Source organism: Aotus nancymaae, unplaced genomic scaffold, assembly GCF_030222135.1.
Source record: "Aotus nancymaae isolate 86718 unplaced genomic scaffold, 86718_ANA_hifiasm-v0.15.2.pri h1tg000108l, whole genome shotgun sequence".
NCBI classification, from domain to species: domain Eukaryota; kingdom Metazoa; phylum Chordata; class Mammalia; order Primates; family Aotidae; genus Aotus; species Aotus nancymaae.
The window spans coordinates 1470112-1496241 of NW_026988523.1; the positions used below are offsets into that span (position 1 = coordinate 1470112).

General features: G+C 34.4%; 1 protein-coding gene across 11 annotated transcripts in view; it reads left to right on the forward strand.

The window, feature by feature from the left end:
* The window catches only part of DCAF6 (DDB1 and CUL4 associated factor 6), a 138564-nt gene that overhangs the window by 90609 nt on the left and 21825 nt on the right, over positions 1-26130 (forward strand). For 7 of the 11 annotated variants that reach the window (XM_064370718.1, XM_064370721.1, XM_064370719.1 and 4 more), the window contains 4 exons: positions 12251-12368; positions 16904-17019; positions 18790-18876; positions 19103-19430. In XM_064370718.1, coding sequence (XP_064226788.1) covers positions 12251-12368; positions 16904-17019; positions 18790-18876; positions 19103-19430 — 649 coding nt within the window. Of the gene's footprint in view, positions 1-12250; positions 12369-16903; positions 17020-18789; positions 18877-19102; positions 19431-24679; positions 24722-26130 lie in introns of all 11 variants that reach the window. The other 4 variants (XM_064370720.1, XM_064370712.1, XM_064370714.1 and 1 more) reach the window with 1 other exon arrangement.

Below are 26130 nucleotides of genomic sequence, written 5' to 3' on the forward strand. Positions count from 1 at the left end.
TTATATTCAATTTAAGTTGATATATAATTTACATATGATATGGGATATAAGAGGAAGAGAAAAATTATGATTAACTCCCAGATTTCTTACGTCAGTGCCTGGATAGGATAAATGGTAAGGCCATTTGCTAGGATTGAGTAGCTTGGAAGTAGAAATCAGGTGGTTCTTTGACTTTTTGGCTGTGTAAAGTATGATATGCATTTTAGTCATGTAAGTAGAGATGCTATGTAAGAGGTTAGTATTGAGTGGGCTTGGCAGAAGCTGCACCGTAGCAGACTATGAGAAATGTAGCTTTGTATTAAGACCTCTGAGCAGAAATGTTCTAATAATGGCAGAAAATGTATCTAATTAATTAAATCCTGAGTTTTTACATGCCTTTTTGTTCATCAGCATTATAACTTTTAAAGTCCTAGGAACTTCACATTGCAGGCTCACATTACCTAAAGATAACTTCTAAAAGTTAATAGAGACTGCCCACTACCATTTGTCTCTCCTAGACTAATGGAATAATCCTTTTACTAGTCTTCTCACATCCACTCAGGCTATAGTCTATTCTCTGCCAGCAGCCAGAGTAGAACTTTAAGGTAAATATAATCATCATGTGGTTCATCTGCCTAAGATTTTTTAATTGCTTCCCTTAGCTTTTCCAAAGAACCCAAATCCATACCTTGGCTTACAAACCCTACATGATTTGATTTCTGTATCTCTCATCTCAGGCCACTATCCCATCATTCACTAAACTCTTGCCAAATAGACTTGCTTTCATTTCTTTTAACACTCTAACAACCTTTCCCTTTCAAATCCCTCGTACATGCTGTTCCCTCTGCCAAAACCACTTTTTTGTTGAGCAACTTCTACTCATTTTTTTAAGCTCACTGAGATAATACTCTCTCAAAAAAATAATATAACTTCATAATCTCTAGTAGGGCTCCTCTCTTTTTCTTCCTCTATGACTTATTTTTCTTCATTGCTTTTGTCAAATTTGTAATCATATGTTTGTTTAGGGGATTGTTTAATATCTACCTTTCTACATATTCTCTATTTTCATTTACTATAATTTCCTCTATGCCTAAAATCATGTTATATGGTAAATAATATTTGTTAAATGAGTGAGTAAATTAAATATTTAATCAATTATATAAGAGCTATAGGGATTACTTCAGCTTTGAAGAAATGTGATCAGATTTATGTATTAGATCATTTTGGCAACATTATAAATAATTGATTGGAAGGAGTAAAATTGAAAATGCCAAGAACGTGTAAGAGGCCATTGCAGTAGTCCACCTAAGAGATTAAGAAGGAGCCAACCTAAGGCAGTAGTGCTGACTGGTGACGAGTGGGAAAGGATGTATTTTAAAAATAGTTGAAAGGTTGAATTCATGGGATTTAGAGACTGATTAGTTAGAAATGAATGAGAGTATGATATCCAGTGTCTTGATAGGGTGTTAATGAACCATCAGCCAAGATAAGTCAGGAGGAACAGCTGATTTGAGAGGAGACAAAGGTATGTGAGTGCTTTTAAATGTTAAGTTTGAAATATCTTTGGATATCTACATGGAGAAATCTCTTAGATGGTTGGACGGCTATGTGATGCTGGGTCACAAAAGAGGTCTGAGGTAGAGATAAAGATTAGGAATCATCAGTTTATAGATAGCAATTGAAACCATGGGAGTGGATGAGATTGTCTAGAAAAAGAGGATAGGGCACAGTGGCTCACGCCTGTAATCCCAGCACTTTGGGAGGTCGAGGCGGGTGGATCACAAGGTCAAGAGATCAAGACCATCCTGGCCAACATGGTGAAACCCCATCTCTACTAAAAATACAAAAATTAGCCAGAAGTTTGGCACGTGCCTGTAGTCCCAGCTACTCGGAGGCTGAGGCGGAAGAATCGCTTGAACCGTGAGCCGGAGGTTGCAGTGAGCCGAAGGTTGCAGTGAGCCGAGACTGTGCCACGGCGCTGCAGCCTGGCGACAGAGCAAGACTCCATCTCAGAAAAAAAAAAAAAGAAAAGAAGAGGATAGAGTGAGAAGAGTAGAATCTGCACTACAGGAGCAAATAGAGAAAATGATCTAGGTAAAGAGACTAAATAGGAATGATCAGAGAAGTATGCAGGGTCAGAAAGAATGCCATATCCAAAGCTAAGAGAAAAGAAGTGCAAGGAGGGACTGGTCAGTAATGCCATGTGAAGCAGTGATACCAATTGCAAAAAAGTCTGAGAAATCATTTTTTAAAATGTGGCAACATGATTGATTTGACATTGCAGTTTGAGATATAGTAATGGTGGAAGCAGAAGCCAGAGAGTAGTGGTTTAAGGAAAAAAGATAGAGACATTGATTAGTATGTCTCTTTTCATAAACTCAATTAAGAATTGAAAGATAGAGCAAAGATAATGTCAGGTATAGGGGATGGTAGGTTCGAAACTGAGCATGTTTATAGAGTAAATAGAAAGATTCTGTGTTCAAGCTGTAAGGGATAGTCGATGTCCCCAGATACGCTATTATTTCAAAATTTACCAAGATTCTTGTTCTCAGTTTTACCATGGAGAATGGAAAAAGTAATCATTTAATACGTTTCTTTTTTGAATATATCTCTAATGATTATTTAAGCATATTTTAAATTTCTTTTTCATACTTTTAATGAAACTAATACTTTTTTAAAATTGATAGTTGAGTTTTATATTTATGTCACAAAATAATTTCTTCACCATCTTCCAGGTGCCCAAGTGCTTTTATATGTTGTTTAATTTAATTTCCCATAGCATTTTCATAGATTTATTTATTTATTTTTTTTTTGAGACGGAGTTTCGCTCTTGTTACCCAGGCTGGACTGCAATGGCGCGATCTCGGCTCACCGCAACCTCCGCCTCCCGGGTTCAGGCAATTCTCCTGCCTCAGCCTCCTGAGTAGCTGGGATTACAGGCACGCGCCACCATGCCCAGCTAATTTTTTGTCTTTTTAGTAGAGACGGGGTTTCACCATGTTGACCAGGATGGTCTCAATCTGTTGACCTCGTGATCCACCCGCCTCGGCCTTCCAAAGTGCTGGGATTACAGGCATGAGCCACTGTGCCCGGCCCAGCATTTTCATAGATTTCTTTTTTTGGAAGACTTACCAAGAACAAAAATGTTACTAATAAAATTTTTTTATTTTAATGGACTTGCTTACTGAAGAAAATTTTTTTCTTTGAATAATTGCATACACAGTTTTGAACTGGTTGAGTGAAAATAGTGTCTTTGCTTATTTATCCTGAATTTTTAACAAAAATCACAATTTGATAGAAGCATATTTAGCCTGAATCTTCATTCATTAATGCAGCTCCCTCGTTGTCTCAATAGTTTTACATTTTTAAAGAAAAGAAATTGTAGGGAAATAAATGTATAACATGCACATTGTTATTAATTGTGTCCTATTATAAAATAATTTCCAGTGTTCTCCACATTTGGAGTTGCATGTAAATGCATTGATGGCCTTTCTGTGCTAATTATGGATAAAGTGAAATTCTGTTTGAATAAGCACAATGATGTCCATCATGCATCTTGTTTAGTTGGAACAGTATGTTTTAATGGGTAGTTTTAGTTTTTTTAAATCTCTACTATAAGAGGAAAACTCCTCTTCTGACATATATTTCTCTTGCCTTGTTTATATAATTAAAACTTACAAATTTTTCCTCTTAAAAATATGTAGGCCAGCAAGTTCTCCCTTATTTTATTTAAAAAAAAAAAAAACAGCAAAAAGACTCTATTTGGATTGTTCTTTTGAGAACAGTTAACTTTTGAGAGGGTATAAGAAAGTAATTTGTCTGAGTTTTAGATTTTGGCCATGGTTGAAGCAAGTTGCTTTCTATTCCTTACAGTGATTCCATTAAGTGGAAGTTAACAGTGCCATCTGTTTTGAAACTTATGCCTGTAGGCAATTGTGCATCTATAAGCCCTAATTTTCTGTTCTAGATTTTAAAAAATATAAACATTAATTTGTAGGCATTAAAAATATGAATGTTAATTTTCCACTATGTATCATTTTATGTAGGCTGACTATCTTTGATGTTTGTAAAACATTCGTATATAGGAGACTAGTAGATCATCGAAAACCAGTGAAACATTTTACTAATTCTACTAAGGTAGATTGGGAAATGGAAAAGTTGGACCTGCCATGCATTAAATATATATTACCTTAAGATTATGTACTATCACCAAATTGAAGTTTCATTTTGGTAATATTATCTAATATTATTTTAGACTTACTTGATAATTCTAATTTTTATGAAATAAATATCTAATGATTGAAGCATGCTCTATTAATAAGAATACAAGTTCACTGTTCACCACACTAGAATACATCCGTAAATAGTATATTTTAAATTCTAGTGAAATAATAAGTTAGTAAAATAAAATTTCATTCTAAATTCTTTGTATTCCTTAGAAGTAGTTATCAGTTACTTGGAATGAAGTAACTAATTTCTTCCTATTCCCAACTACTAGGTCTTGATTGTTGCAATTAATGATATATTTGATCTTTTGGAAGTTAAACCCTATTTAATTTATTGAGTTTTTTGTGACTAACACGATGTTAAGAATTTAACATGCACCATCTAATTTGTTCTGATAACTTAATGAGGTGAATTATCTTAATTTTACTAGTGAAGAAACTAAGACTCCAAGAGATACGTAAAGACAAGTGAAATAAGTGGTAGAGCCATATTTGTATGTCTACTTCATTAATTCAACTGATACGTAAATGCGTACCTACCTTGTGTCAGTACTAGGAAAGGTACTAGGGTGCATGAATGAATAACACTGCTGTCTTTTGTTCTGGGAGCATTGAGTTGACTTACAGTAACAGCAACAACATAGACACTTAATACCACATTTTCTTTGTACCAAACATTGCTTTGAGCAATTTTTATATGTTAATGTACTTAATCCTTACCACAACCATATGTAGTTGGTATTCTTATTACCCCCATTTTTTAGATGAGGAAACTGAGGCAAAGACTGGTTAAGAAACTTGTCTAAGGTTGTACACAGCTAGTATTAGAAGTGTGTCTCAAACCCAAGCGGTCTGGCTCTGGCATCGGTGATCGTAACCACTGTGCTTTGCCTGATCTAACAGTAAAGATGAATGGAAAAATAGAAGTGTGATGAGTATTATAAAAGGAGGGGGAAATAGCAGGTACAGTGTGGAAGATAGGAGAGCGGGCTTTCATTCCTTTCATCTGAGGGCGAAATAAGGCATTCCTGAGGAAGAGATATTAAGCTGAGATCTGAAAGGTGAGCCTGGATAAGTTAGGTGAAGGAACGTGAGTAAAGGGAAGCATGAATAACATATGCAGAGCCTCTGAGATGCCACATACAGGAAGACTAGAAGAATCCCAGTATGCTGGACAAACTGACCTTTTGGACATTTTTAGGTTTGGCATTTTTATTTTAAGAACAGAGGGAAGATAATGAAGTGTTTAAAATAGGGACTATGGCTATGGCCTGATACTCTGAATGGAGTATGGAGACTTGATTAGAGACTAAATCACTTAGGAAGTTCTCCTGGTAATAGAGATTTTGATCTGGTGATAAGGTAGGAGAGATGTGAAGAGATTCAAGAAATACTTAGGATGTAGAATATACAGGACTTGGTGGCAGATTGAATGAGGCAGGGATTGTGGAAGAATCCAGAGTATAAGTTGCAGTAGCAGCTTCAGAATTTTCTTATGAAGATAGTTTAGACTGGAGTCTGGAGAGGCCAGGACATGTGTCTTAAATCTTTTGTAAAACAAATACACTGTTTTTACTTAGTTTATATATTTATTTGTGGTGCTTTATGGGAGGTACTGATAGAGATTAACAGGTGACTTTTTTCAGCCACTGCAAGAGTAGTAGCTCATGTTTTGATTGCGTACAACTAAGTGGGTGGTTATTTTCTTAAACAGGTAACCCTGGAAAAGGGTTAAAGCATGGGTGGGGATGTGTAGGGGTAGGTGATCATGCACTGTTTTGAATATATTGAATTTGAGTTACCTGTGTGAGATACCCAAGTGGAAAATTGGTTGGGTAGTTGCTTGTGTGGATATGGAGCTCAGAAAGTATGTCAGAGCTCAAGAAGTACATTTGGGAGTTTTTTGCATACAGATGGTAACTGAAGCCATGAAAGTGGATGGAATTAACTAGGATGAAAATAGAAGAGCCCCGTCTCTACTAACACAAAAAATTAGCTGGGCATGGTGGCGCGTGCCTGTAATCCCAGCTACTCAGGAGACTGAGGCAGGAGAATTGCCTGAACCCAGGAGGCGGAGGTTGCGGTGAGCCGAGATCGCGCCATTGCACTCCAGCCTGGGTAACGAGCGAAACTCCGTCTCAAAAAAAAAAAAAAAAAAAAAAAAGAAAGAAAATAGAAGAGGACAGAGTAAGAGAGCTAAAACATCTCAAGAAAAAATTGGAAAAATTCTAAAATTAAAAGATTTTGCCAGAGAAGAGCTGGTAAAGGAAATTGAGAAGGAGCGACTAGAGAGATGGATGACGACATAGAACAGTGTGGTGTCTTGTGATCAAGAGAAATTTTCAAATACGAGAGTTGTCTACTTGAGTCCTGCTGAAAGGTCAAGTAAATTGGCTGCAAAAAAAGTATCCCCTAAGTTAGTCAATGTGGGAGTGATTGATCCCATTAGTAGAACACTTTAACTAGAGTGATAGAGACAGAGACCAGATTTTAGAGTAGGAGATGAAAAAATGGAAATGAGAAGAAAAGCAATTCTATGCTTAAACCTAGGAGTCAGAGGTTGCCTTGAGCCGAGATTGCGCCACTGCAGTGCAGCTTAGGTGACAGGGCAGGACTCCTTCTCAAAAAAAAGGAAAAAAAAAATTCAAAACAATAAGCTAGGAGGACAGTGACTGGGAAGGAGAAGGGGTTAAAGGGAGTGTTCTCCTAAGCTGTCTACCTCATTTGTTTTCATCTGGAAGTCACATTTTAACTTGTTAATTTATCTACAAAATGAGAGTGTATTTATGATAGCTTTTTTTTTTTTTTTGCCAGTAAAGGAGAATATACCGGAAGAAACAGTCATGAAAAAAAATCCTGGAAAAGGATTTTGGCAGGGCTCATGTGCCACATGGCATGGGCATGTTTACTACTTCCTTTTTATGCTGTTCTCTGAAAGTGAAATAGGAGACATTTATGAATAGAGATGTATAAAACTACTAGATCTGAAGTAGGCGAAAAGGAAGCCTAGTAGCAAAGGTCAAAGAGCTACCACATTTCAACCCCAAAATTCTAAATACTGGTGGGAATGTGGAACCAAGCACAATTTCAATCTAAATGGGTATCCAAATCCCATGTTTAAGTTCAGTGCACATTTCTGTTATGTCATTAAAAAAGTTCTTGGGTTAAAATTATTATGATTGACATAGAGTTGAGTTGTGATTGCCAGAAGAAAATTTGACTGAATGTTGTATCAAAAAGATTAGATAGAATGAAGTTCCTAGTAAATATCTGTGCTAAAATTGCACTTTGTTTTGACTTGCATAATATCACTTCTATTTTATAAAGCCGGATTTGCACTAGTGTGAGCACTCATTTTTTAGAATGAAATGCCTTGCCTCACAGTTATCTGTAGGGCAGATAGATCTTCTCTGTTAGCAGTCTACTTTTAGAAGCAGCATCTCCACTTTGAATCCAGATATGCTTCCTTATACAGATAGTTGGAAGGAGAATTGAAGATCCTCCAATCTGGAATCTACAGAAAAATTGTCGATTGTCTGACCTATGAAAATGAAAAATTTTGCATTAGTTTAAAAATTATGCTTGAGAAATTTACTTTTCTATACAAGTCAAGTAAATTGGAGTGCAAAATGTGAGGAGATAAAATTTATTATTTTTTTAGAATATTTCACCATATATTTAATTTCCATCTAACTTTGATTTTTAAAAAATATTTGGTATATTGGAATGGGAAATAGAATATCATTTAATTATACAGACATCATTATACAATAGAAAACTCATTAGGTAAACAATATTTGTATATTTCCCACAGCTTATCTAAACTATAGTTAATGTATGATTATAAAGTTATAATGGTGACCCAGCAGCAGAGAAAAATGTTGGGTAAGGTAGTTCCAAACAAATTATTGTTGCTATACCCTAGTTAATTATCTTCATTTTGAATATTTGGTTTAAATTCACATATGAGATAGATTCTCCAGGGTTATCCTAGCTTAAAGTCTGAATATCCTTATCAATATTTGGATATTTAGATCTCTACCAACATTTTGAACAATATTTGAATATACAAAATACGCAGATAGCATATTTTTTTAACTACAGTTATCACACCTTTTTTTTGTATGTTTTTGAGCATTTTTTAGAACCTCTTGATTATAATTTCATAGTGGAAATGTACAGATTAAATCATTTCAAAGTGTGTGCATTGCAAAAAATACTTTGTGATTCTTATGCAAAAGACTTGAAAGATACATAATTAAATATATAACAGTTCAAGGAAACTGCTTTCAAATTATGTTCAGCTCATTCTGAATTTTTCTGAGCCAATGCACTATCCTGAAAGGGCTCTAGTAACATTTCTGGAAAGGATCTTTTAAGTTGGTTTCCTGAATCTCAAATTACAGACTTTTCACTTCTAATCCCCTGAAGTGAAGTCCTTTACAGTATTTTATCTTGATGTTTATGTGGTTATTGCTGTGCTTCTGAAGCATGTGTTTCAAATAAATGGTAATTTGCCTCAATGGAGACCACTCTAAGTTGCTAATACTGAGCAATATAGAATGGCCATCTAAAAACTTAGCAGTGTTGAACAAGTTAAAAGGGATTCTTTTCCCCACTATATTGTGTATGTGCTGAGCACACTACAGAGAAATATTCTCCTGTAATGTTTTAGAGGAAGAAATAGTTCAGTCTCAAAGTGCCCTAAAAGAAGACACAACATAGTTTTCCTGTACTGTGATGCCAAAGTGATAATTTTGGCAACCAGAACTCTTATCAGTTATGAATTTTGTCGGTATGAATTCAGGAAATGAATTAAACCTTGGACTATATACTGTCATTAATACTGCAGTTGGGCCAAGGGCAGTGGCTCACACCTGTAATACCAGCACTTTGAGAGGCCAAGGCAGGCAGATCGCTTGAGCCCAGGAATTGAAGACCAGCCTTGGCAACATGGCAAAACTCTGTTTCAAAGATTCTAAAAATTAGCTAGGTGTGATGGCATGTGCCTGTAGTCCCAGCTACTCAGGAGGCTGAGGTGGGAGAATCACCGTAGCCTGGGAAATTGAGGCTGCAGTGAGCTGTGATTGCTCTACTACACTCCAACCTGGACGATGGAGTAAGACTCTGTCTCAAAACAAAAACAATAAAACCTGCAGTTGAAGAAACCAGGCTCTTCATTGTGTTGTGTTTCTGCCAGAGACACTGTTTACTTATGTGTAGGCTATAAGGAATTAACTACAGTCAGGGACCTGAAGTTTTTGTGACTAACAGAAGCATTCATGTTATTTTTATAGTGATAGGCTAATTTAACACAAGGCTGATGAATTCATTAACAACTTAAATGAACAGATTCTATCAACTATAATCAATCATTTTATGATTAAATGAATATTGCCAATATTTTACATGATCAATAATATGTAGATTATATTCCTGAGAGATTAAATAAGAACTTTGTAGGCCAGGCATGGTGGCTCATGCCTGTAATCTCAGCACTTTGGGAGGCCAAGATGGGTGTATCACTTGAGGTCGGGAGTTTGAGACCAGCCTGGCCAACATGGTGAAACCCTGTCGCTACTAAAAATACAAAAATTAGCTGGGCATGGTGGTGGCCGCCTGTAACTCCAACTACTCTGGAGGCTGAGGCAGGAGAATCACTGGAACTTGGGAGGCGGAGGTTGCACCCTTACACTCTAGTCTGGGCAACAAAGTGAGCCTCTGTCTCCAAAAATAAAATAAAATAAAATAAAATAAAACTTTGTAGTAGATACTGTGGGAGGAAGGCTTTAATTATCATTAACCATCTTAGAAAGCTTCTTGCTTTTGATGGGGAACTTGTAAAAATAAAATATTTTCTGCTCTGTTCTGATCTCTTAATAGCTGTTTGTTTAGTATATTCCTATAGCCTTGGCATGTAGATATCTGTAACTGTCTCTCTAATTTTCCTCAAAAGGAAAGTTTTCATATATCATTTACATTCCACAAGGCTTCTCATAACTTAAGAAGTCTTAACTGTAACCAAGATGGATCTAAGAAATTCAGTCTTACACTTCTCTCACACCTGCTTTTGTTTTCTATTCCGTCTTTACTTTAAAAGAAAAATAAATAGCAAAAAGTTTATATAATGTTATGAGAGAAAATGAAAAAACTAGCCCCAACTCTGCCTCTCAGTTTCCTTAATTATTCAGTCATCCAATCTTTAGCTGTCTGTTGCCATGTATTCCAGAAGCCCAAAGACAGCAGTGATGAAACAAAAATCTCAGTAACATAACTAAAGAATAAGAAAAAACTGTGTGGACAAATGACTAGCAAACAGCAAATTTTCGAAAGAGGGTCAAGGGTACCACAGATGTCTCCTTAATAAGTTTATATAAGCTAAAGGCCTATTCAGTTATTTTATCAGAATGCCATTTGGTAAAATACCTCCTCCAAAACAGTGAATGTAATATTAAATATTTGCAAGTTGGAATGGGTTATTAGTTTATTTCCAACAGTTGTTTAAATCAAACACGTAATCATAACAAAAATAGTAAAGAAACAAAGTGACTTTACCATTTGGGATGTCAGGTTTATAATTCACACTATTTTCAAAAAGCAATTCTGTAGGACAGGATTTCTCATGAGTTAGAAGTTAAGACAGAATTGATACTAAGTTTTATTATCAGCTTGACTCTTGTGGAATACTTTTCTACTGCAGTACTGTATTTGAAGTCTTGTTCATTGTCTCTCACAGAATAAAAGCTAGAACAGAGGTTCTACAAGAGTCTCCCTTTTTTTTTTTTTTTTTTTTTAATTGACATGGGGTCTCACCCAGACTCACTCGAATTCCTGGACTTAAAAGTTTCTCCCATCACTGAGCACAGCTGAGATTCTCTTACTGAGTGCTCCAACATCTTCAAGAGGAATGAAAAAACATATAAGTCCTTCATTGCAATAGGAAGTAGATCAAATAAGAAAAAAAGTCCTAAGTAAATTTGCTTTTATGAAATTGTAATTGTCTTTTGTTGTTATTTTTCAAGATAAGTTTATTTTTAGTATTAAATCAGTCCTTGAACTGGTATCAAGAAAAAAGATTATCTCACAGAAGAATTTTCTTTCTGCAAGCAACTGGCAGAAATGTCACATTTGATTATGGATCCATTTGTATTGCCTATGTATTTTAATGTTTCCCAAGCTGTTCATCATAAAATGAAAAAAAATGTAAAGCTCTGTTTAATTATGTCTTTGAATATCCATGTACTCTTTTTTTTGGGGGGAGGTGGGGAAGGTTGCTTTAAATACGCTATTAATTTGTGTAGAGTTTCTTGATTTTGTCATTTAAAAAAGATTTCATACACTGAGGTAGATGTATATTATAGACATCGCCGATAGACTTTTAAAATGAAATTGCTGTTTCCACAATTAAACAGATTCCTTGCAAGATTAGTCAGGAAGAGAAACCAAAATATACCAAAATATATTATAACAAAGAGTATTTTAGAAAATATCAAAGCACAATAAATACCCCCTTTCCCCCATCAAGTGCACACTATGATTCCTCCCTAAATTATAAACCTGAGTTTGAAAGAACAGAAAGAATTTGATAACATTTCATTGTAGCAAAGTTTTTGCCAAACAGCTTTTCGAAGAGTCCTTGTATCTTACAACTCGTGTTTCTGAAGGAGCCAAAATTAGTTATTATTGATGCTCTAGCAGCTGAGGAATTATGAGCATTCCATTAAATAAGGGTACCAGTTTGTAACCTATGTCATTGCATGTTAATACTTTTTGATTCCCCTAATGACTAAGTATGGTTCTCAATGTGTGTGATTTCCATCTGAATCAAAGGGAGTCATGTACACAAAGCTAGAATTTGATGCAGTGCTACTTTGAAATATAAGGAGTATTTCTACACTTGCCTTCGAATTTTAAATGAGAACCATAAGAGATGTGAAAAAGAATTATGACAAGGACAACCTAATATAAGTTTTATAAATTTTAGGAAATGTCATCTTTTTACTGGTTTCAGAGACTTTTTCAAATGTTTTAAACACAATTTTCAGATAACAATAATGAAAAGCTGAGCCCCAAACCAGGGACAGGTGAACCAGTTTTAAGTTTGCACTACAGCACAGAAGGAACAACTACAAGCACAATAAAACTGAACTTTACGGATGAATGGTAAGTTAATATTTTTGTAAAGATGTTCTTAGCCATTTTGTAGGATTGTATTAGATTTTAATTATTAACACTTCGTCATCTTTATGTTTTGTTTTGCTATAAGGTATTGGTTCTCAAACTTTAATGTGCTTCAGAATCACTGGGCGACCTTGTTAAAATGCATATTACTGGCCCCACTCCCAGAATTAGGTTTGGGGTGGGGGTCTGAGAATTTGCATTACGAAAAACTTTCCGGATGATGCCGATGCCGCTCATCCTAGAATAGTTCTTCTGATAGAAAATGCAAAAGATAATAATAATTAATCACCTGTAGAAAATTAGTGCAAAAATGTAAACTTAACATTTTGTAATTTTTTGCAGTTGTGGTCCTACGTACGTATATATGTATGATTTTTGTTTTGAGTTTTAGAATATAATTTTAGTGATACTAAATGTACTGTGTTTTCCCCTGCATTTGTTTGATTTAACTTTATAATAAATATTCCCATGTTACTACTTAGTTTTAATATTATTTTACTAGCTTTGTAATAGTCCATCAAGTTAGATGTACTATAGTTTACTTAGCATTTCCCTTTAATTGGGCAATAAATTTCTTTACCATTTTTTACTAAATAAAGCTTTAATGAATATATTTGTTTATAAAGCTTTTTCCTGCCTTCAAGATTATTTATTTGAGAGGTATCTCAGAAATGAACTATTTCTAGATTAAAAGATATTGCCAAATTATTTCCAAAAGAATCTTTGTTTACTGTGTTCCTACTAGGCACATACGGAATTATACAATTTACTGTCTCCAGACTAGTGTTCAATATATTATTTATTTTTAACTTGTATATTTGATTTAAAAATACTTTTAGTATTTATTTAATTGACTACTAGTAAGGTTGAACTTTTTCCTTATTTAATGGTCATATAGCTTCTCTTTAATAACCTTTCTGATCGTATTTATTGTTCATTAATGAAATTTTACATTTAAAAAAGCAAGTTATGTAAGCTTTTTATACTCTTTCCCACTATTTCATGACCATTCAATTGAGAGAGCATATAAAAGTTTTAATTTGAATTTAGGAATAGTAATATATTAATATATTGATATAGTATTTCTTGATATGTAATATAGTTATATTTGTTAATATATAATTATATATTTGTTAATATATAATTATGTCAATTGTTTGACCAATATATTAATTATTCATAATTAATATATTATTATATTAATATATTTAATATTTAATTGTATATTAATATATGATCATGTTATCTGTTACTATAATATATATAATATAATGTGGTTATAGACTGTCTATTATGTAATGAATTATATGTTCACATGTGATATTATGTTTATTCAAATTCACTGGTTTCCATTTGTATTTATGTATGTATATATTTTACATTAAAATATTTGATTAAGTGGGATCTTAAAATACTATTGGATATCTTCTATGTTTCAGGGATTATTCTAGACAGTGGAAATACTTCAGTGAAGAAAATACCCAAAGAAACCCCTGCTTTATTGGGCTTACATTCTAGATGGAGGAAGTTTACTATAAACATAATAAATAAATGTACCATATGGTATGTTAGAATGTACTAAGTACAATGGAGGAAAATAGAGCAGGTAAAGGTGATTGGGAAACCTAGGCATCATTGAGAAGGTGACATTTAGGCAAAATGTCACTTGAAGAGTGAGAAGGAGTGAGCCACATGTGTATATCTAGGAGAAGATCAGTCGGGGCAGGGAGAAAACCAGTACAAACACTCTGAAGCAGAAGCATCAGACCTAATATGTTCAAGGATCTTAAGAAGACCGGTGTAGCTGCAGAGGAGGGACCAGTGGAGAGAGGAGGAGTAGTTATGGTCAGCCAGGATATTGAGGAGGATATTTAAAAGGAAAAGGATATTTCTGATTATTGTGTTGAGCATGTGCCATAGGTAGAAACCAGAAGAATGATTAAAAAGCTGTGGCAGTAAGAAAGGTGAGAGGTGGTGATGACTTAGACAAGGAAGGGAGCAGTGGAGGTGGTTAAAAAAAAAAGAAAGATTGTATTCTAGATACATATTTGAAGGTGCAGTCAGTAGGACTTCTTTATAAATCTTAGTGCCTCACCATTGTAAAATCATCATGTTTGTGGCCCTTTTTCTTAATACATAATTTGAGATGATAGACGGTCATCATACTTACCATGTCTTTTCCATTCTCATGTTTCTGTACATAAGGACCTGGCATCTTCTGAAGAATATTATCTGAACTTTTTGGTTTTTTTGCTTGTTTGTTTTTAGAGAAAATCATTAGTCCCATTCTTCTCTTGAATGCTACTTTTCCTTCTCTAAAAACTGACCATGCGCTATATTCTCATTCATCAGTTTCTTATTTCTTTGTCAGAAAAGCAGTTAGCATTTTTATTATTATAAAAGTCAACATTCACTGTAAAAACAAAAAACCAGAACTTTAAAAAAGTATACAGTCTTTTTCATGTATACCAGGATTGTGTCTTGCTTTTATTTTAGTTTCTTTGGTGACAGACGAGGCAGTACAACATGCTAAGAGCTTGGACTCTGAACTTGGCAAGCTTTTGAACCTCTCTAAATCTCAAATTTTCTCCCTTAAAAATGGGCATATTTAATAGAACCTACTTCATAGGTTTAGTGTGAAGATGTAATGAGATAATGCAGAGAAAGTACATAGCACTTACTAGCACGTGGACTGGCACCTGAGAAGGTTCTCGGTAATTGTTAGCTACAGTTCTCATCTTTTGTAAATTGTCTTTCAGATACTTTGCCCAGTTTTCTACCATGTTGTTTATCTTTTTCTTATTGATTTATTAGAGCTATTTACTTATTATAGAATTAAATGAGGATTATACCAGTTGCCTTTCATTTGTTGCAAATATTTTTCCCAATTTGGTGTTTGTTTTTCAGTTTATTTACAGTGGCTTTGCTTTATGGTTTCTGCCTGTGGTATCTTGCAAAGGAAAGCCTTGTTATTCCTAAAATTAAGGGAAAAGCTTCTTCTTATATTCCTCTCATATTTTCTATAGTTTGGTATCAAAAACTATATATTCCTTCTAGAATTTATTTTCCTATAATATATAATATGAAGCCATAGCTTTGGTTTTACCACGTGGCTGTTCCCTTGTCTCAGTACCGTTTATTGAACAATCTTTTCAGTATGATTAAAAATGCCATGTTAACATTTGCTAAATGTATGTATTCAGTTACTATATCTTTTCCACTAATATGTCTCTATTCCTACTCAGTATCATAATATTTTAATTATCATAATGTATACACTGAGTATTTTATTCATGCCTGAATCATAGCTTTCTCAATGGAAAAAATAAATATATATATCACATTAGCTTTTCTTTGCCAGTATAGCTGTATATTCCTTTCTGGTTAAAAAGAAATACATGCTTAACACACACACACACACACACACACACACACACACACACACACACTTCAGTATAAAAGATTTACCTGCAGTAATGCTACTACTTCTACTGATGTGACACTCAACACCGGTGCAGTCTTCCTGACATTTTTCTCTGCATATACACACCCATATGAATATACAATTTTATTTAAATACTATTATATATGTACTTTCTTTTTTAAAAAGTCAAATTAACTTCTGAAATCAGCCTAAAAGACTTTTTATCATGGCAAAAAGTCTATGGTAGTTTGTATTGTTTATTGAGTTACTGGTATTTGTCTATAATTAATGTTTTTTTAAGTTATTATAACTCTTTTTTTCTTGTTCACATTTATTTTAAACTTAAAGAATTGTTGCATTTCTATGAATATAATTTAAATCTCAGTCAGATTGTTACACGTGTCCTCTTTCTCATTCAGTCCTCTTCTCACATATATGCCATGATTTGTCACAGAATACTCATTGTAAATTATTTCTTTAAATTGGCCTCATATCCCACTATAGCCAGAAATGCCAGTAGAACTATGGTCATCATCAGGTGCGTATTAAAACTGAAGCAGAAAATATTACCCTGTCCTTTACAGAACCATGATGCTCAGTCGCCTGCCATATTTGAACAGCAAATCAGAACTGGAAGTGATCCACAGGGAGCATTCAAAAGACCAAAGAAATGGCCAGGCTTTTGTTCAAGTATTAATTTAAAAGTAGCCTGGAATAACAGAGTCTAAAAGGGGATATGACAAAAATTTGTATAACCTTTAAGGATTTGGATATGGTGAACCATCTGTAGTGAAGACAAGAAAGGAGACGATGTAGTTCACTTAAAATTCAATACGCAGACATGTAGAAATACATGTAGATAATCGAAGGATCCAAACAGTGCTGAATCTTTTAAGAGTTAAGTGTGTTAATGATAGTCATCTTGATTTGTTTGAAATGATGTTTACAAATGCTATTAAAATAATAAATCCTACATTTTATTTGTACTGTTAATTTTTTGATCTACCTCTCTAGTTGTAAAATATAACAATTATCCTAAAAGATCATATTTATTAACTTATTGGTGGAATCACTTATCTTGTTTTGATGATAGGAGCAGTATAGCATCAAGTTCTAGAGGCACTGGGAGCCACTGCAAATCTGAGGGTCAGGAGGAATCTTTGGTCCCACAGAGCTCAATGCAACCACCAGAAGGAGACAGCGAAACAAGTAAGGTGTTATTTTGCTTTTGTTGTTATAAAACCCCATCATTGGATGTTTACCTACTTTTCTGTTCCCTTTGATGCTGTATTTTTGTTTCTTGTTTTTAATTAATTAATTTTGCTTCTGTAGTCCAGCTGTTAAACTGATAAATAGCAGATCCAAAAGATGGGGACCTTAAGCAGTTAAAATAAGGAGACACAGTGAAGCACAATCCCCTTTGTGGACACAGTGGCCAGGATAGGTGTTCATCATACTGTAAATGGATGAGATACAAATGTCAGTTTGAATTAATCTTTGTCATTTTTTATACCTAGCAGTGAAATCCACTGTATCTGTCTTGATTGTGTAAGTGGTTTATGGAGGGAGAAAAAAGGAATAACATCTAAACAGGTTACAAGTGAATCTGTTTAAAACATGAAGTACCACTTATGGGATTTTTCAGAATCCTTTTCTAGTAGAATATTTTTGTATGACAATTATATGAAATTTAATGTCTAGCACAGAGACTAGAACACAGTACATGTTCAGTAAATGCTTGATACATGAAGGAACAAATGAATTATATTTCTTATAAATGTGTAGGTACCTTAGTATAACAGAGTTTAAAATTAAATATGTGTAAGACAGCTATCTGGTAAGCAAATATCCAATAAGGAACAGGAAATACTGATCCTTCATGCATCTCACAGTTAAATTCTAGAATTAATTATTTTCAATGGCCAAAATAGAATTTATAGTATGTTCAGCTTAACTACTTGTTCATGATAGTTTAGATTTTACCAAATATATGATAGAGGGGCAGAAAAATGCTCAGTTTTAAGTTTAGATTTTGGGAAGATTAGTAAAATGCAGGATCAAGTAATGTTAGCTCAAAGGGATAATCTGAAGCAGAGATTCTGCACATAGAGTTCATGAAGCTCAATGCCTGGACTTCAGGAAGAAGCAGTGGGCCCATCCGTCCATGATAGTATTTGTACAATTTTGTGTGCAAATACATATTTGCCTTGTACTGAGGGGAGGTTTTAGCTGAATGTCAAAAGTTCCTATGACTCAGAAAGGGTTAAGAACCATTTATCCATAGGAAAGCTGGAGTATTAAGTTGATGTTTACTTTTCTTTCTTTCTTTCTTTCTTTTTTTTTTTTTTTGAGATAGAGTCTTGCCCTGTTGCCCAGCCTAGAGTGCAGTGCGCAATCTCAGCTCACTGCAACCTCTTCCCTCCGGGTTCAAGCGATTCTCCTGCCTCAGCCTCCCGAGTAGCTGGGATTACAGGTGCCTGCCACCGCACCAAGCTAATTTTTGTATTTTAGGTAGAGACGGAGTTTCACCATCTTGGCCAGGCTGGTCTCGAACTCCTGACCTTGTGATCCACCCACCTCGGCCTCCCAAAGTGCTGGGATTACAGGCGTGAGCAACCGTGCCTGGCTGATGTTTACTTTTCTACAAAAACTTGGATTTAATGATAAATTTGGCCCTATATGTCCATGGGTTCCATGGAAATACTCTGGCCCAAAAAGCAATATGACAATAAAAAAGAACAGCGATTTAAAAATAGTAACAGCCTAGCAACTGTTTACATAGCACTTACATTGTATTAGGTATTATAAGTAATCTAGAGATGATTTACAGTGTAAGGAAGGATATGCATAGGTTATATGCAAATATTATGCCATTATATATGAGGGACTTGAGGATCTGCAGCTTTTGGTATTTTCAGCAGTTTTAGAACTAATCCCTCATGGATACCAAGGGATGACTGTAATTTGGTTTATTTCCAGAAGCTCCTGAAGAATCGTCAGAGGATGTGACAAAATATCAGGAAGAAGCATCTGCAGAAAACCCAGTTCAGAACCATATCAATATAGGTGAGTTGCTCCCTTTAGATAAATGCTTTGTATGGGAAAATAAAAAGCCTTAATTTCTGTTAATCTCTCTAGAGTTAGAGGCCATGTCCAAATGTGTTGTGGAATTTTCCTCCCCTTATGAGAGGAATTAGACATCATATTAGAATGTTTGTCAGCTCCTAAGTTAGGTTAAATAATTAATATTGCCCACATTACCACCTGTTAATGCAACTTTATTTTCTAACAGCACAATCAGTTAAGTTCACAGCCAAGCCATTGGATTCCAACTCAGGAGAAAGAAATGACCTCAATCTTGATAGCCCTTGTGGGGTTCCAGAAGAATCTGCTTCATCTGAAAAAGCCAAGGAACCACAAACTTCAGATCAGACTAGCACTGAGAGTGCTACCAATGAAAATAACACCAATCTTGAGCCTCAGTTCCAAACAGAAGCCATTGGGCCTTCAGCTCATGGAGAAACATCCACTAGGGACTCTGCTCTCCAGGACACAGATGACAGTGATGATGACCCAGTCCTGATCCCAGGTGCAAGGTATCGAGCAGGACCTGGTGATAGGTTGGTAAATTTTTAATTAACATGAACTGTAAAAAATATATTTCATAAGGATTTGTTTGAAGTCATGTAAGGGAGTCTCCATTTTTGACAGTTCCTTCCTCTAAGGGTGTCTCATTCATATAACCTTAGAGGAACTTTACAGTTTACTGTAATGATTTTACATATTATGTTGTTTGAACACTATGCATTAATAGGGAAATAAAAAGTATTCATTGCTCCATATCTCTAGCACTGAGGCTTGCCTCTGAATTTACACATGAAGAGAAAAGAATGTTAAGAATAACTCACAGGTTATTTATGAAGTCAAGGTTATACTTAGCTGTCAGATTATCTTCTAGATATCCAGGCCTTTATCAGTTTTGTTTTGGTTTTAATGTTAATTTTTTCTGCTTTTCTATTGACCTTAGATTAAGGTAGTATGTTAGTAGTTCTCTTTTTGAGAACACTGTTTTTCTTTGATTTCTACCAAACTTAGTGACTGAATTTAGAAAATGAAAAAAGATACCAAGTAAGTATTGTAGCAGCCGTAAAAAAATCGAATTGCCAACATGTTTATATAGTTTTCTATATTTTATGTGATCGCAAGGATATATTTTCTTTTGTGGGAGATAAAATAAATTTTTAAAGTATATTGCATTTCATACTTAGAACTGTTTCTATTATTAGTACTGTCATATCTCATTGTTAAGTTCTATCCGCTTCCAGAGAATGTAGTTTTAATCTTAAAATCCTAGTTTACAAAGGAATGAGATTCTATTTGAAATATTTCACGTTTATAATGCCTAATATAAAGTATCTGTCAACTGAAAAATATAATGAAAGATTCATTTATCACTCATAGTCAAGAAAGAGCATAATGATGGGTTTGAATACTGCTTTCACCACTTACCAGTAGTGTTTTCTCATTCAGATTACTTACTGACTCTTAAAGATTTAGTTTCCTTATCTATAAAATAGGGTTATGACTATCTAAAATTATTATAAGAATTTGAAACCATATCTATCAATCAGTCAACCATGATGTGACCAGGCTCATGTTAATAGCACTAAATAAATGATAGCTGTATTAAACAATCACGACTGTCTATGAGGCCACTTTAATTTTTAAAAGAATTACAGTAAGAATGACTTTAGGGATAAAGACTGGCAGAAGAGAGGCAAAAATCCTGAAGAGGATAGCTTGCGTTTCAGGGGAACTGTCTTTTCTTAACTATGAAAGAGTATGTTTCTTTCTTTAGTCATATTGGGAAATGTTTACTTTGCCAAGGTGAACATTTTTTAATCCATATGAAGCAAGAATTTCCCCCCATATTTATACTTAGAGATTAATCAAACATCTTCTCTTTAACTGTACACATTACTCTTGAGCATTCTTAATATATATTTTAGGCAGGTAAGACTTAGTTCCATTTTTTTCCATACCAGTGGGAGTTCCTTAGAATGTCATTACCACTTAATATACGCAGATGAGTTAGCAAGTTTAGCACATTTTGAAAATCAAACTGATCATTTCCAAAACCCACCCAGGGTAGAGAGCTAGATTCTATAATTTAATTAAGCTTATACATTATGGCCTTCCATTTTTTCTATATTAAAGTAGTGGAACATGATGCTAAGGTCTTAATTGAAAATAAAATTTAAGTGTCCAGTTTCTAGTAATGTTTTTCATGGATATTACACACTTTGAGAAAATCATAACTATTTAGCAGCTTCTATGCAGGCTAATTATAACACATTTATACCAAGCCTGCTTTATAGCTGAGGAAACTTAGGTGCTAAGCAAAGGGTTTTGTATATTCTAGACCTAAGGAATTTTGTTTTTTGAAACCACAGTACTATAACGTTAATGAGAAAGGAGGATTTGAGGGAGGGTGGGTCCTGGAGAATACAGAACTGTAACCTTTCTATAGCGCTTTATCATTTTCATAATACTTAGATGATTTATATGTTTTAGGGACTCTTTTAGCATTTGGATCTGCCACAAAGTTGGTTCTCAATAGCCTCATTGACCCAGGAAACCCAGGTGCTGATCTAGACTAGCAGAATCTTTTAGAAGTTCCAGTACAACATCCTGGAACTGAACCCACTTCATGCTGCATATACTCTTGAATTCGTACTCTCATGATTAGATCCAGATTTGAAACTACTCTGAGATCATATTTAGTTCCTTGGTTTTTAAAAATTAAATATTATTTAATATTCTGTACACTCATTTTGAGTATTTAGCCTATGTTGGTCCTATATGTTATTTTGTTTTGTAAGATATAGTAGTAAACTTCCTGAAAGAGTAACAAAAGAATAATAAAATTCTTATCCCTCAAGAAAATTATGAATGAGAGAGAACAAATACCCAAGCCATTTATAGGAACATAGAAAATATTTAATATATGAAAGTAAGTACATTTATATATATGTGTGTGTGTGTGTGTATGTATATATATATATATAAAGATGTGCATACTGAGGTAATTCAAAAGTGATTAGAGTGACAATTACATTAATTTTCCTTTGAGATTTGCATTATTTTCTAGCTCTTTACCAAATATTTGTAAATGGTGAAATTTCCTCTGACATCTAAATCATTTTTATAATTCTTAACATTTTTGTCACCATCTTGATTTAATCTTGAACAACTATAAAAAGTATACATTTAATATTTCTGCACCTTTCTAAGGGATTTTCATCATTGACATTCCTGCCAGTTTATCTTACTTCTCAATTTGGAGGAGCAGATATGTTGACTTTTATTCTAGAGAGAAAGTTTAAGAGATTTTGCTTCTTAAGAACATGAAAAGAATTACTTACCAGCTTGTAATTAGGCATATGATTTTGGAGAATTTCTGTTTCCTAACACACTAAGGGTTGAAGCTCTATTGCAAAAATTATACCATTTGGTTCCCAGAGTCCAAGGATGCATTCCACACATGGATGAAATGCCCACCTAAAAGGATGCATATCTTAAAGTTTCCTCCATGCTGCCATTTGCAAAGCCTAGTCGATATTAGTTTAGTTGGGGATAGAGAAGTGGTTCTAAAGTTAAATATTATGAAAGTGTGTACTTAATTAGATTTGTACTTTATATGAAGAGCTATATAGTTGACCTCATCAGTTTTTGTCCCAAATTGAATTTTTAAAATGAAACTTTCTTTATAGCTAAGTCGTTTCTGACACACATTTACTAAAAATATCAGAACAGTTCCTTGCAATATAGAGTATTTTTTTTTAATATTTGCATTCTTATAATTTGGTTAAATAAATATGACCCAGGTTTTCACTTTTGGGCCGAGATCAAGCATGAGAAGGAAATGTCTTAGAAAATGAAGACCTTAACAACTAACATAGATATTTTAAAATGGAATACTCTTCTCATTAACTACAGCAAGTCTATATAAATGTAACTGAGAGTCTATAGCAGAGCAGCAGACTTACTTGTAAAGAGCCATATAGTAAATATTTTAGGCTTTGCTGGACAGGAGACAAAATGGAGACCATTATGGTAGGTACTTATATGACCATTTAAAATGTAACCATTTAAAAATGTAAAAACTGTTCTTAGCCTAAGGTTCATTTCAAAAATGGCATTTGGCAGAGATCTAACCCAAGAGCCACACCTTGTGAATACCTGCTCTAGAGTAATCATATTATAGAGAGAAGTCAAACTGTAGTCTGTGGTAAAATGCTTCTATTGGCAGAAATCCAGAGTTTAAAACAATGAAATCTATGAATCTCCACATGTTTGGGTTCCCTTTAACTTTGTGTAAGGCAAGAACATAGAATGGTAAGTGGGAAATAAATTGATAAAAGAAAGAATGTACTCTAATCATGGTATTTAAAAAACTAAAATTAGTCCTAATGTCAAAAATAAGTCTGACTCATTTAGGAAAAAAGCAAAACAAAACAAAAAATTAGTATGTGTATCTCTTAGTGATTTTATATGCTGTATTATTTATTTCATTTTGTTTTATTTTTTGAGATAGGGTCTTGCCCTGTTGCCTAGGCTGGCGTGCAGTGGTATGATCATAGTTCACTGCAACCTCATACTCCTGGGCTCAAGTGATCCTCCTCCCTCAATCTCCCAAGTAGCTGAAATTACAGGTGCATGTTGCCACACTCTGCTATTTTTTTTTTTTTTTTTTGAGTTTTAGAAGAGACAGAGTCTTACTATGTTGACCAGGCTGGTCTTGAACTACTGGCCTCAAGCCTCAGCCTCCCAAAGTGCTGGGGATCTACGGGAATGAGCCACTGTGCCTGGCCATATGCTGGGTTAAGAAACATAAATATGTGCCCTTGAAAAGAATGTGGTTGAGTTCTCTGTTTAGATAATTTTTATGTAATTTTTTTTTCACTATGCCAAATCTATTGTAAATGATTTGCTGGCCTGGTTGGTAGCTCTTACTCTTTCTAAATCCAAGGGAAACCCTAAATTACTCTCTGAAAAAAACACAAACATCTAAGAAAGCGTCCTGAATAAGTCCTCACATAGTCTTGAATAGTTTTTAATTATAGTCTCATGATGATCTAACAGTTTTTTCCCTAAAGGATATTAATCCTATGTTGCCCTTTAATAACTTTTAAAAGTATTTTTATAAAAATTTGGTTCCATATTCCTACTGTGGACCATGGAGCATAGCCCTCACTTTTAAAGCCAAAATTCCTTGTACTGTAAATTTGGCAGCATTTATTCAGTCGTTGTTATAACCGCTCTTTCCATGTTTCTCATTATTGCAGTTTACTCTTTATTAAAGAAAATTGCAGAAAGAAAAGAAATAGTCAAAGAGAAAGAACTGGACTCCTAGGGAGTTAAAAGCCCTGTTATTCTTTGCTTACTTGTTATATAGTCTTGTGGTTAGGCCAAGTGAGTCAGTTTAGGGCTTAATTATTTTTCCAAAGAGCTCTTCAGCCTTGAGGAGCATAATGTAGGTGTTCCAGTGGATGGTATTCATAATGAGCCGGTGCAGTTCCCCATACTGTGACAGGATTGGGTTCTGATTTATTTAAAAGATAAAAGGGATTAAGTGCAATATCTTCCTTCTATTCTGTCTTCAATTAGGGTTTCTGTTTCCTTAATTTCTTCATATACATTTAATTGACTGACATATTTCTTGCCTATGCCCGAAGTCACAAAGGGAAACAAAAGTTTTCTTTTAGATTGAGATGATGGATGATAAAAAGGGTGACCTTAATGCTTTAAGTATTTGGTTCTTTGAAGTCTTTGTAAGTGATTTCAGTTATTGTGTTCCCTTCACTAGATTTAATATCAGAGGAACAACAATAGGTGATAGAATAATGAGGTAATTCAGTATGTTCCTTCATTATTTTTTTTATGATGGATTTGCCAGGTCCTCTTTTGCCACAGCTAACCACCTTTTCTATTAACAGTTAATACTTCCTTTGAACTTACTGAACTCTAAGTGCTGAGCATTGTAAAGCAGGTCGCTTTCCACAAACTATATTTAGCTGCATGCACTGCATGGGAATAGAATGAAAAGAAGTTTCCTGTGTGCAGATATAACTGATGTTCACTTCAAATGTGTCATATGACAAAGTAACTATAATCTGAAATGATATACTTTAAATATCAGTTACTCTTTTTGGATATTTTATTGAAGAATGCAATTTATGTTTTTTTTAATTTGGGATAATAATTATCAACTTTTTCTTAGTCATTTATGCTCCTTTTCTTTGAGCTCAATAACTAAAAATGTACTTGAGTCTAAATCTGTGTATAGATTTCTGATTTTTGAAAGAAAGCTGTTTCCTTATCAATTAGAAATAGTCTCACATATCAAGATGATGTGTAATCCTCAAGCACTTCTCTAATTTGAAGTCTGACAATGAGGCATATTTTTTAGTAGATCTTTAAAGTGAACCTCAATCACATCAGTCACCTACTAAAAACCCAGTTTGCTGACAAAATCAACCCTGTACTTAATTCTAGAGGTATATATCTGTTTTGTTTTGTTTTTTGAGACAGAGTCTCTCTCTGTCGCTAGGCTGGAGTGCAGTGACGCGATCTCAGCTCACTGCAGCCTCTGCCTCCCGGGTTTAAGTGATTCTCCTGCCTCAGCCTCTCAAGTAGTTGGGATTACAGGCACACACCGTCATGCCCGGCTAATTTTTATCTTTTTAGTAGAGATGGGGTTTCATCATGTTGGCCAGGATGGTCTCCATTTCTTGACCTCGTGATCCAACTGCCTCGGCCTCCCAAAGTGCTGGGATTACAGGCATAAGCCACCACACCTGGCCGCATATATCTGTTATTTACCATCAGTTTCTAAAACAGAGTTGAACATGAAGCCTATAGCAGCAATCAGAAATGTAAAATTTGCAGAGTTCCCAATGAAAAACGCAGAAGTCATGAAATAAGCCAAAAAATATCATAGATACATAGAAAGTTTTGATTATGGTTCATTCTCAGGAGGATTCTCATCTACAAGTCTCAGACTTGTTTTTGCTTTTGTGTTGTTGTTTCTAGGCTGTTTTAACATTAAGGTATATTTGAAGTAACTTTTTGCAAATTATTACTAGTTGTCATTTTCTTCCTTTTTTTTTTTTTTTTTCTGAGACAGAGTCTTCTCTGTTGCCCAGGCTGGAGTGCAGTGGGGCAGTCCTGGCTCACTACAACCTCTGCCTCCTGAGTTCAAATGATTCTTCTGCCTCAGCCTCCTGAGTATCTGGGATTACAGGTGCCTGCCATCAT